Source organism: Cotesia typhae, unplaced genomic scaffold (assembly GCF_013202065.1).
Source record: "Cotesia typhae breed Kobodo isofemale line unplaced genomic scaffold, CoteBio_Ctyphae scaffold_13, whole genome shotgun sequence".
Taxonomy (NCBI): Eukaryota; Metazoa; Arthropoda; class Insecta; order Hymenoptera; family Braconidae; genus Cotesia; species Cotesia typhae.
In genome coordinates this window covers 3,249,040-3,261,313 of record NW_027423774.1, presented here as the reverse complement: position 1 = coordinate 3,261,313, position 12,274 = coordinate 3,249,040, and the positions used below count along the sequence as shown (strand labels likewise).

Sequence of the window (12,274 nt, the reverse complement as noted above, 5' to 3'; positions counted from 1 at the left end):
CACTCCAGACACTGTTACTCAGTCGATAACTTATTCTAATGTGCGATGAGTTGATTATATGCGTGTGCGCGTGTGTATTTATCAAATGAGCTTATATACTGCACATAAAAATGTAATAAAATAGAATATACACACTTGAGTATATAGAAGTTTAAGTTGATTTAGTCTTGTCAGCAATTTAACCTCTTCAGCTGTTGTGACGATTAGATTTGCGCAATAATGGATATATTTAATTTTAATATAATTAATTTAAATAAAATATAAATTTAAAAATAAATAATTATTTCATGCAGTGTTGTGTTAATAAAAAATTAAACAGTTTCTAAAGCGAATTTAAAATAATCAGAGAAGGTCACTTCTGTTATCTTGTACGTCGTATAATCGACTAGTGAAATAATCTCCGATAAATTTTATTATAAATTTATGTAATTATAATAATAAATTCAATATGTGCTGGAGCAAGTACAGAAACACTACAATTACTATTTATAAAAGTGAATCTATTTGATTTTTTCTTATAATATTTTTTATTTAATTGTTATTGTTATTATTATTATTTTTGTAATTGCGCTGTCATAAGTGATCGCATACGATGACAGTTTCAAATAATTTCATTGTTTTCTGGCTGATCGCTTCAATTGCACTGATCAACAAAATTTGCAATGGAGCATCCACAGATATTGAACTGGATGCTAAAGCACAGTTTTTACATCGTCTTGACAGTATCAATCTGCTGATTTACACATTTTTACTTACACTCACCGTTCTGACTATTTGGACATTTAAACATCGCAGATTGAGATTTCTTCATGAAACGGGTCTTGCTGTAATTTATGGTGACTATTTTTAGTTTTTAAAACTTAACTTTATTGATTATTAATTTTACTTATTTATTGATGAATTATAGGTCTAATTGTTGGAGCGATTATCCGATACGCATTAAAGACAACCGATGGAAAAAATACGATTCATCATATGCCAGTTGTGACAGATACCGAACACAACAGATACAACCAGTCAGTACCACCAGACTCCTTGTGGCTCCGTTTTCCTGAAGACAAAGGAGGCGGTAATATTAAGGATAAAACTTTTTCTTACTCTTTTAGAGGAGAAATTTATAGAGAAGAAGATGAAATTTACTATATGGTAAATTATTAATGCATTTTAATTTTTTATTAATCTATACAATACAAATTATTTATTTATTTCATTTATTATTTGTATTACTTATCTGGTGCTTCGCTTAGGCTACATTTGATCCAGAGGTATTTTTTAATATCATATTACCTCCGATAATATTTCACGCTGGTTATAGTTTGAAACGAGTACGTAACATTTATATTTATTATCAGTTTGTTATTCTTAATTCCAAGTAATCAGTAATCTAATTCAAATATTATTTTTTTTTTTTTTTTTCAGAAATATTTTTTCCGTAATCTCGGTGCCATTCTGATGTTTGCTCTTATAGGTACTACCATTTCATCAGTAGTTATTGGGTAAATAAATAATATTTATTTATAATAATCTACTAATTAAAATTTTACTTATTAAATAATTTATTGCAGATTGTTAATGTATGGATTTTTCAAACTAGTACCGAATATATCCGAGTCATTTGGATTTCTCGATACGCTGTATTTCGGAGCGTTGATATCACCGACAGACCCATTGACAATAATATCAATTTTTAATGATCTTCATGTTGATGTTAATTTGTATGCTTTAGTTTTTGGTGAGAGTGTTCTGAATGATGCGGTTGCTATAGTATTAAGTGGGTGAGTAATAATACATCAGCAATTAATCATCGCACTTATTACAAAAAATATATTTTTTTTAATTTCTACATGTGAAATTTTTTGATAAAATTTTTTTCATTATAATTTAATTGTTATAAAAATCTAAAAAATTGTTCAGTCTATTAAATTCAATATCATAGCAAATTAAACAAAAAAAAAAAATATTATTACAGGTCAATTCAAAATTATGGAGCGAGGTATCAAACAGGAACTGGTGGCTTTGAAACCCTAGCGTTCTTCCAAGCACTGAGTGATTTTCTTCGCATATTCGGATTATCATTATTGATTGGCGCAACAATGGGTTGTGTCACTGCGCTACTGACGAAATTCACGCGGGTACGTGATTTTCCGCTGCTGGAGTCAGCCTTATTCGTTTTAATGTCATACAGCACATTTTTAATCGCCGAAGCCGCTGATTTAACCGGTATCGTGGCGGTGCTTTTCTGTGGTATCTGCCAAGCTCACTATACCTACAACAACCTGAGCATAGAGTCGCGACAGCGCACGAAACAGCTGTTTGAGTTGCTAACTTTCCTCGCCGAGAACTTCATATTTAGCTACATCGGGGTGTCAATGTTTACGTTCCCGAAACATCGCTTCGAGCCAGGGTTCATCGTCGTGGGATTCATTTGCGCGCTGATAGGCCGTGCAGCAAATATTTACCCCCTGGCATTTATTCTCAACTTAGCACGCAAGCCCAAAATTTCGATGAATTTTCAACACATGCTCTTCTGCTCGGGTCTAAGAGGGGCCATGAGCTTTGCCTTAGCAATAAGAAATACTGTTTCCGATGCACGACAATCAATGTTAACAACTACAAGTCTTATTGTTATTCTTACTGTTATACTTCAAGGTGGTATGACCACACAATTCCTTAGTTGGTTTAAAATTCCGTAAGAATCTAGTCTTAACATTTATAAATATCTATCTTCTCTAATTAAATTAAAATAACAATTTTTATTGTTAACACAGAATCGGTGTAGACGAAGAAATAGAAGGACTTACTTCATCAACATCCGCCACTCATGGTCAAGTTAGACATGTAAGTATTTTTATTATATATTGGATTCGCTTGTCATTAATTGCTATAAATTATTAGAAAATTAAATTACTATGCGCTTATTTTAAATACGTTTTGCATTAACACCATCATCATCAAATTTTGATTATTTTTTTTTTTTATTAATAATAACAAGAAATTTATTATTTTTACTAATCTACCGGCGGAACAACACCTAACATAGAAGTAAATGTTTAAATAAAAAAAAAAAATATATAAAATATTGTTTAAATAGACTAGTACCGTCGACAGTGCATGTGGATACGCTTGCGGTGGAAATCTGCAGCTACATCGAGGCCAAAGTCCTCCGGTAGGTTTTATTTTCATTTTCACACCCACATATAATTTTATTATTTCACAGCTTTTGAGCTACAATTATTATTATTATTATAAATTATTATTTAAAACGCTGGATTAGTGTAAAGTAATTGAATGTAATAATTTTATTTGGGTGCCTAGAGTTTGCGGTAGTTAATAGCGGTTTGTTAAATTATTTATTCATTGCAGTACAATTCGATGCAGGATAATTGCTCACAGGGAGATGCAGGTAGTACGGGTGGAAGTGGCCCGAATTTATCAGGACACAAGGCATCTTCCTCCTCGTGGTCTCCGCCAAATGAAAAGGCTTTCCTAGCGAGGGTTTGGGGTGACTTTGATACCCGCTACATGAAACCGCTTCTCACACATTCACGGCCAACTCTGCTGGAGACTTTGCCGGTTTGCTGTACACCTCTCGCTAGACTTCTTACCACAGCTCAGCAATTATCTCAGGTTTTTTTTTTTTTTTAATTCAACTAGTTTAATGATTTTAAAAGCTGAAACTTAATAATAAATAAAATTTTTTAGGAGGAATTAAATAACGTGAGAAGAGTTGATTCAGATTCAGATTTATGTCTTGCACATTCGCATCAGCGCGATCAGGTAGGAGGGGGGGCAGGTGACTGGAATACCGGGAGTCTTGAACCGGTAAGTTTTCACCAGTCAAATAATTTAAATTACACTGTTAACCCCTGCTACCAGCCAAATAACAATTCTGAATTTTCTAACTCAACTACAACTACAACAACTGATGAACCTTATGTTATCCTTAATTTGCACAGAAGATAGATATACCATTGTTATTGTTGCTATTTATTATTATTATAAATTAATTGATACTTATATAATTTTATTCAAAAATTTCATTCATTTCAAACGACAAAATATTTTTCTTTAAATATCGTGAAGAATTAAGGTAAAAGGTCCAGTTATTGACACTTGTAATTTTATTCTAATTAAAAAAATAAAATGTTCTCAAAAAATTAATTATCTTAAAATTTATAATTAAAAAATTATAGTTATTAATTTATTAAAGTTGATTTGTTTTCATTAATTAAAAGAAAATTACAAGTGTCAATAACTGGGTCTTTTACCTTATATAAAAAATAGATGTATGTTTTTTTTTTGACAAAACAATAGAAAAATTAAGTATTGTTTATTATTTATAAAATAATTTTTTTTTTTTACAATTATTTTGACAATTTAACATTTTTAAAAAAGATATTTTTACAGAAAAAAATTACCGCGACAATATAAAAAAAAAATCCTTGATTCTATTGTAGTGTATGCGTGTATAAAAAAAAATTATTGTGAATTAATAAAAACGTTGATTAATTATTACTCAGCTCTCTGACGCGACATCAAATATATATTACATTACATAGAATTTATTCAGTTTATTAACACGCATACACTTTTATTGTATTAACTTATTATTATTAATGAAAAATCAATAACCGTGCGTTGAATTACTCCGCACTGCAAGTAGGAAATTGTGACAGTTGTATTACCTCAATTATTTATATAGACAAATATATAAAACGATTATAATAATATAATTTAATAATGAAACATTAACAGCGGCTGAAAGTACTTTCTGCGATATGAGTATTAATAAAATATTTATAATTTTTTTTTTTTTTTTTTTTTTTTTTTTTGACGACAATAATATATTTATTATAAAAATAAAAATGATAAATAGTGTAAAAATATGTGGATTTAATATATTAATTTATATAAATATATAAAATAAAAATTTGCTGTGTCCATGAGCGCCATAGATTTTATTCATTGTATGTGTGTGCGTGCTTTAAATATTTAAATAAAATATATTTAAAAATCCTTAAATGCCAATCAAATGAAAATAATTTTTAAACGATTGTAATTTCATTGTTCATTAATAGTACTGATATATTTTTTAAAATTGTATTTAAAAATTTTTAATGCAACAATTCCATGGTAATTAATTATCTATCTATTAGATTTTATTTATTAACAATTACTAATTACCAATTATTAATAATTAATAACTAATAAAAATAATTATTATTGCATGTACTTACAATTTCTGGTGTATGGTAAAACTTTTGATGATTAAATTTTTATGATATTAATGATTAGCTTTTAAATGATTAGTTACCTACAATTAAAACATTTAAAAATGATTTTTAATTTTTTTATTCATTTTTTTGTTTGTTTGTTTTGTTTTTTTTTTTTTTTTTTTTTTTTTTTTTATTTACAGTCAATTGGTGCAGTACCTAGCCATCATACACTGCCGTACTCCAACATCTAATTTAAATAGCGCACTTGACATCAGTTTAAAATAGTTCAAATGAAATATTTATATTTTCTTCTCTCGCAATATAATTATCCTGCACTACAAACTTTAATGTACATTTATAATAATTATTTTTATGATATTATATGGGAATACGATATAACTACAATAAGTAATCACAATCAGTATTATATTATTATTATTACGATGAAAAAAAAAAAAAAAAAGAAAAGCATTGCAGGTAAATGCTACGCCGACCCAATTTCTTTTTTAATAATTATAATTATTTAATTTGTTTGATTATAAATAAAATATTGTATTGCAAAGGTAGTAAGTTATTTTAATTACATTTGTGATTCTAATTGTCTTATCATGTCTTCAGTTACTTTAAACATAGGTCCATGCCCAGGTACTATGTAATCAGCGGACTTAATAATCATCAGGCGATTTTTAGCTTGGGTTTTCTCCAGTTCTTTTGTTCCTACCGATTTCCATATTTCTGGATCAGTTATGTCTGCTTCTTTTTCAAATAAATCACCGACGATAGCTACACAATGAGTCTGCAAAGCCTGATATCCATCAACATCATTTACATCAGTATTTATTATTCTACAATTTTTTATCAAGAGTGTTATGTCTTCAGAAGTATGACCAGGTGTTGCAATTATTTTTAAATCTTCATTGAGTTGATATTCACCTAAATAAATTAAAAAAATGTTAATTAATTTGTATTTATTATCATTATTATTATATAAAACAATAATATTAAAACGAAATTTTTAAATAAAAAAAATAATAATTAAAAAATCATTATTATGATTATTTAAAAAATTTTCTTAATATTTAATGAATAATTAGAATGAAAATTAATTCAGCCGATATCTTTTATAATTTTTTTAATTGAAAAAATTATTGCAAAAAAAATTTCATTTGTAAAAAATTTGAAAAACTTTAATTGCAATTTTTAAAAAATATTTTTTTATTTTGATTTAATAAAAGAAAAAAAAATTTTAATTTAAAATAAATTTTTTTACCTTTGGTACTCAATTGTAATTCATCAAATAAATTTTCTCTATGAATACAGTAACCTACAATATGTTGCTGAGCGTGTGTAAATAAATTGTTATTACCGATATGATCAGCATGACTATGAGTACAGACAACATAATTTATTTCTTCAGGTTTAACATTATGACTTCTTAGCGCTAAAAATAAAATAAAAAAATTTTTAATTATAATTAATAACGATGTATGACTTGGAATTATTTTTTTTTATAAAACTACCTGTCAAAATTTTATCACGGTCCCACGCAGTCATAGTGTCAACAATAATATTTATCTCTTGACCTTTTATCAAGGTACACGAGCAATTAGCTTCTGATTTGCCGTCTTCCAATTGTTTTGAATAGCCGTTAAACAACACTATCACTTGGTACATCATTTTTAATAAAATTATTACTCTATAAATCAATCTAAATTGAAAATTTTCATGAAATATTGCTATATATTCATACGTGACGCCCAACCGGTTTGTTTACGTACACAAACTCAGCATAAATATGTAGGTTAAGCTACCTTACATTTATTTTATTTACAAACTGCTTGGATGTTTAGAAAAAAAATTATATTATTGACTTATTGAAATTAATCGAACAAAAAGACGAATAATAATTATAAATAATTACTTTTTTTTTTTAGATTTATTCTCAAGAATTTATTGTGAAAATAAATTCGCTTGGATTTAACCTAAAAACATTTCACTAATTTTTTTAAGGAGAAAAATGGATTAAATAACAATTAAAAATGAAATTGGTGAGTACAAAGAATTTTTTTTTTTTATAATTTTAATTTGGGGTTAGTTTTTCAATCCAGAATAAAATTTTATTCAATGCTAAAATATATTTATATATTTTACAAATATATAAATATACTGGCAATAATAATTTTATTTTTACTCAAAATTCAAAAATTAGCCTTTTTAAAACAATGATTTAAAAATTTTAATTATTAAATTTATAAATCACATCAGTTTTATAACTATGATGTTTTAACAAGACAGACTTAATTATTTTAAACACAATTTAAATATTCATAAAATTAAATTTTTGAAAATTATATAATCAATTTATTGAAATATTAAAGCGGATTTATATGAAAAATTAAGACTAATTAATTTCTCTCTTCAATTAATTTTATTTAATTTAAATACTCTCTATTGATGTATATTGCTGATAGGAGTATGTTGAATAATAAATAAATAAATAAATAACTAAACAAATAAATTTTAATAAAAAATTCCAGTATTGTTTATCAAGTGAACCAACAAAGCCATGTTTGGTGCTGACATTCAAAGGCATAACTATAATGTTGGACTGCAGTTTGAACATGCAGTCAATATTAAACTTCATGCCAATCCCGATGGTACCAAGTGGAAAATTCAATGCGTTGCCAAACTGGCTTCCGCGAGACACCCATCACAATCATTACCACAGCCAGAACCCTTATCAGCAGTACCACAGTCAGGAGTGGAAAATCGAAGGCGAATTAAAGGAATGCTGTGGTCGAGTATTCGTAGACTCGATACCTGAATTTTCGCCTCCGCTTGAGAAAATAATAGACTTTTCAGAGATCGACGTGATACTGGTGTCAAACTACACGTGTATGATGGCCTTGCCGTTCATCACTGAAGCTACAGGGTTCAAGGGAATTGTGTATGCGACAGAGCCAACGCTCCAGATCGGGAGATTCTTTATGGAGGAGTTGGTCCAGTACATTGAGCAGACTCCTAGAACTACTTTGGCCAAGTACTGGAAGGAGATGCTTCATATTTTGCCTTCTCCTTTAGCAGACGCTGTCAAGCCTAAATCTTGGAAGCAATTGTACTCGATGAATGCTGTTAATTCGGCGCTGTCTAATATCCAGTTGGTGGGATACGATCAAAAATTAGTAAGTTACTTGATCAAAAATTGATTTTGCAACTGCTAGCTTGACGACGCTTTGTCATTTTATTTATTTATTTTTTTTTTTTTTTTTTCAGGACATATACGGAGCTCTGACAGTAACCCCAATAAGTTCCGGCTACTGTTTAGGCAGCAGCAATTGGCTAATTTCTTGCGAGCATGAGAAAGTAGCTTACGTAAGCGGATCATCAACATTGACAACTCACCCGCGACCAATGGAGCAAACAACTCTAAAACATTCTGACGTTCTGATTTTAACGGGACTAACTCAGACTCCAACTGCGAATCCTGACACGATGCTCGGGGAGTTGTGCATGGCGGTAGCGATGACTCTCCGAAGCAGCGGATGTGTTCTGATACCTTGCTACCCTTCAGGAGTAGTTTATGACTTGTTCGAGTGCCTGAGCACGCACTTAGACAAAATAGGGTTGACGCAGATTCCGCTGTTCTTCGTATCACCTGTCGCGGAGTCTTCGTTAGCATACTCGAATATTCTAGCTGAATGGCTGTCGACGAATAAACAGAACAAGGTTTATTTGCCTGAAGAACCGTTCCCACACGGATTTTTGGTGAAGAATGCAAGGTTGAAGCACTTCACCTCGATTTGGCAGGGAGGATTTAGCACAGAGTACCGACAACCTTGTGTGGTCTTTTGTGGACACCCCAGCTTGCGTTTCGGTGACGCGGTTCACTTTGTTCAGCTCTGGGGCAACAATCCTCAGCACACGATTATCTTCACAGAGCCAGACTTTCCGTATTTAGAAGCTCTAGCTCCGTATCAGCCGCTTGCGATGAAAGCCGTGCACTGTCCAATTGATACTTCGCTTAATTTCACGCAAGCCAACAAACTTATTCGGGATTTGAAGCCGGATAATCTTGTGATACCTGAGTGCTACACTCAGCCTCCTTACACTGCACCTCATCGGCTTGATCTTATCATTGAACCAGTAGCTCCGGTAATTTTTTTTTTTTTTAATATTTAATTTTTTACAAGTGGAGTCCATCATTTTAATTATCATTTTTTTTTTTTGCAGGAAAAACCACTTATTACTTTCAGAAGAGGCGAAGTGACCAAACTGCCCCTGAAAAGAAGCAAGAGTAGGATTTTTATTGAACCTAAATTAGCTAGTAGTATTATTCCGAGTCAAATTCGCCCTGGATTGAGCTTGGCCTCGATCACGGGAGAACTCGAGATAAAAGACAATGTGTATACGATAAAAAGTATCGAGCCCCAGCAACAATTAATTGGAAGAGGTAAAAGAAAAATCCAAGACGCTTCGTCGTCAGTTGACACTAAAGATAATAAAGACGGAGAGAATTTTAAAGAAAAAGATCTGAGACACGAGTATGGTAATATTGATATTCAAGAATTATTACATAAATTTCATCAAGAGGGTATCCATGGGTTTAAAGTTACAAATAATACTCCTACTTCTACGAGTATACATTTAGTAAGTTAAAAAATTTTTGATTTTTTTTTTTTTAATTAAATTAGAACTAAAAAAATATTAAAAAAAAAATTTTTTTTTAATATTTATTTTTAATTGCAGCAGGATGAAGATACACTGGTTCACATATCTGAAAATTCAACTCACATATTTTGCAACGGAAATCAGAGTTTACGAAAAAAATTACGGTTAATAGTGATGCAATGTTTAAAACACTTCTAAGTAACAAGAAAAAAAAAATTAATGGTATTATTATTTTCGGTTTTTTTTTTTTTTTTTTTTTTTTTATTTATTCCATCATGATACACCAAGTGTGTATATAACTTAATGAGTTTTCTTCAAAACACATACACACACACACGTACATCCAATAATACAACTTACAGGTATGTAATAAATAAATAATTAGAGTATTGTATACTAAATATAAATTAATAAAAAAAATAATTTTCTAAATGATCACACTATTGTAAATACTTAAAAAAAAAAAAAAAGTTAACAACATTTGGATTGTATGTGTGAATGTTTATGCAATTATTACAGTTTTAATGGGTCGGAGAAATCACACGTGTAGTAAGTGTGATGTGTGCGCGGATTAGTTGGGTTACTTTAAATGTTTCATTTATCGTCTCTCCTTTCATTCTTTCATAACTCAGGTTATTGTTAGTATTTGTTAATAGTTTAATTACTAGCGGTTGCGCTTCCAATTAGGACACCGGCAACGAAAGAAACGGCAAAGAAATGCATCTCGTTGGGTTTGAACACTCCGTTGGCGTTGTCGGTCCCGAGGAATTTTTCATACCAGCGATGGCCCTGCGCCTTCTTTGATTTTAAATAGTCTTCAGCTTTATCCAATTTCTTATCCACAAATCTTTCTACCTGTAATACACACTCCGATAAAAATATTATTCAATCCTATTTAATTTTGTTTATTAAAAATTCTATCAAAATTTTTATTTTGTCTTTATAGTTCTTCATACAATAGCATTTTTTTAAATATCATTTAAATATTAATTATGAAAGTATATAATTTATGTCACTGGAATACAGTTGGATATTTTTTTATTGAATTAACGTAACATTCAAAAGAAAAACAATGAAAAATAATTTTAGTACTATTATTAATATTAATAAGAGTCTCAAATGCAAATTAATGAATGTAATGGCAAGTTTAATAATTATTTATCTTTTCTAACTAAATTTTTTTTTTTTTGAAGACCACTTTACGCGTTTGATTACATCGCTAAACCAATTAAAAAACCACCAATGAAACTTGTTGTTACATACGTATTTTGACGACACCATTGGCCTACCTGTAAATATAATTAGTATTTTTTGATAAGTTGATTTATTTTTAAACATTCTAGTTCATCAGATAAAAAAATTAAAATTAAGTGTCATAAATAAAAAATTGAGTGTCATAAATAAAAATAAAAAATTAAATACCTTGTCTAAAAATTTGGGTCCTTCGCCTGTTATTTTTTCCTCAAGAGTATCAGATACTTTTTCTGCCTTCTTCTGAATTTTATCCCAATTAACTTTTATGTATCCTTGGTTAGCAGCTATCTGAAGAATAATGATACCTCCGCCAACAGAGAATGCTGCGATTTTACCAACTTTCATTGCCAGGAAACCCGTCATCCTATTATATTGTATTAATCATCATTGTATTATATAAATTTAAAAAAGTTAAAAATACAAAATTTACACATATATAACACAAAAATATTAAAAAAAAAAAATCAATACGCTTAAAATCGCAATTTCGGAGTAGTCATCATTATATTTAGCCTACATTGTAATATTTAATATCAATGTATATATACAAATTGCAAAATTATTAGAAGACAATAATTAATAAATAAAATATCAACTTACCATCCCGATGTAGTACCAATAACAATCTGCTTAGTAGCCGAAGTTTTTGAAATATCTCCAAAAATTTTGTCAAGATAATTCTTGGTATCGTCTGAAGACGAGGAGGAAGCAGCCTCCCTTAACTCGTTGCTTAAATTTTCTCGGTTTTTTTTTTTCGTTGGTAACCCCATTGTTTGTTGCTCACTCGAATTTATTAATTTTCAATAATAACAACTGTCTAAATACACCAAGTATTTATTCTAAGAATTGACAGTAATTTATTGCGTCTTGATCAGAACGCAGACTAAAAAAAAATTTTAAATTAAAATTAATTAGTTTTATATTTAATTAATTAATTTAAAATTAAGCATGCACACAAGCAAATAAATCTAGTATTAAGTCAGTATTAATAATAATAATTGATAATTAATGACAATCTTACACTGATCACTACGAATTTAGCAAATGATTCACCATCGCCAATCACAAGAGCAGAATAACTAAGCGAACTTTCTGTTGCGTAGCTTAGATTCATAAAAAGTCTACAGTCACGTCAC

The 12,274-nt window shown here is 29.4% G+C and overlaps 4 protein-coding genes across 10 annotated transcripts; 2 read left to right on the top strand and 2 right to left on the bottom strand.

Moving 5' to 3' along the window:
- The first annotated feature begins 148 nt into the window (after positions 1-148).
- Nhe3 (Na[+]/H[+] hydrogen exchanger 3) lies at positions 149-5,975 on the top strand. 5 transcript variants are annotated; one of them, XM_074254302.1, is made up of 11 exons: positions 150-836; positions 908-1,146; positions 1,248-1,325; positions 1,420-1,496; positions 1,566-1,775; positions 1,970-2,689; positions 2,769-2,838; positions 3,092-3,166; positions 3,364-3,627; positions 3,703-3,822; positions 5,835-5,975. In XM_074254302.1, the coding sequence occupies exons 1-11, from the start codon at positions 593-595 to the stop codon at positions 5,841-5,843; spliced, it is 2,106 nt and encodes a 701-aa protein (XP_074110403.1). In that variant the 5' UTR covers positions 150-592; the 3' UTR covers positions 5,844-5,975. The 5 variants fall into 5 exon arrangements, with proteins under 5 accessions (XP_074110400.1, XP_074110403.1, XP_074110402.1 ...); XM_074254301.1 differs by lacking the exon at positions 5,835-5,975 and adding an exon at positions 5,417-5,782 and having other exon boundaries at positions 3,379-3,627; XM_074254300.1 differs by lacking the exon at positions 5,835-5,975 and adding an exon at positions 5,417-5,782 and having other exon boundaries at positions 151-836.
- On the bottom strand, positions 5,664-7,106 carry LOC141534755 (metallo-beta-lactamase domain-containing protein 1-like). Its single transcript, XM_074254311.1, has 3 exons — positions 6,737-7,106; positions 6,487-6,657; positions 5,664-6,149 (listed from the first exon to the last, which is right to left on the bottom strand). The coding sequence occupies exons 1-3, from the start codon at positions 6,891-6,893 to the stop codon at positions 5,797-5,799; spliced, it is 681 nt and encodes a 226-aa protein (XP_074110412.1). The 5' UTR covers positions 6,894-7,106; the 3' UTR covers positions 5,664-5,796.
- Positions 6,866-10,310, top strand: Ints9 (integrator complex subunit 9). 3 transcript variants are annotated; one of them, XM_074254306.1, is made up of 6 exons: positions 6,866-6,884; positions 7,151-7,264; positions 7,754-8,398; positions 8,490-9,368; positions 9,447-9,863; positions 9,963-10,310. In XM_074254306.1, the coding sequence occupies exons 2-6, from the start codon at positions 7,256-7,258 to the stop codon at positions 10,080-10,082; spliced, it is 2,070 nt and encodes a 689-aa protein (XP_074110407.1). In that variant the 5' UTR covers positions 6,866-6,884; positions 7,151-7,255; the 3' UTR covers positions 10,083-10,310. The 3 variants fall into 3 exon arrangements, with proteins under 3 accessions (XP_074110407.1, XP_074110408.1, XP_074110406.1); XM_074254307.1 differs by having other exon boundaries at positions 6,875-7,013; positions 9,966-10,310; XM_074254305.1 differs by having other exon boundaries at positions 6,875-7,013.
- On the bottom strand, positions 10,110-12,250 carry LOC141534756 (FUN14 domain-containing protein 2). The gene is made up of 4 exons (XM_074254312.1): positions 12,160-12,250; positions 11,739-12,021; positions 11,307-11,502; positions 10,110-10,739 (listed from the first exon to the last, which is right to left on the bottom strand). The coding sequence occupies exons 2-4, from the start codon at positions 11,906-11,908 to the stop codon at positions 10,542-10,544; spliced, it is 564 nt and encodes a 187-aa protein (XP_074110413.1). The 5' UTR covers positions 11,909-12,021; positions 12,160-12,250; the 3' UTR covers positions 10,110-10,541.
- Between the last annotated feature and the right edge of the window lie 24 nt (positions 12,251-12,274).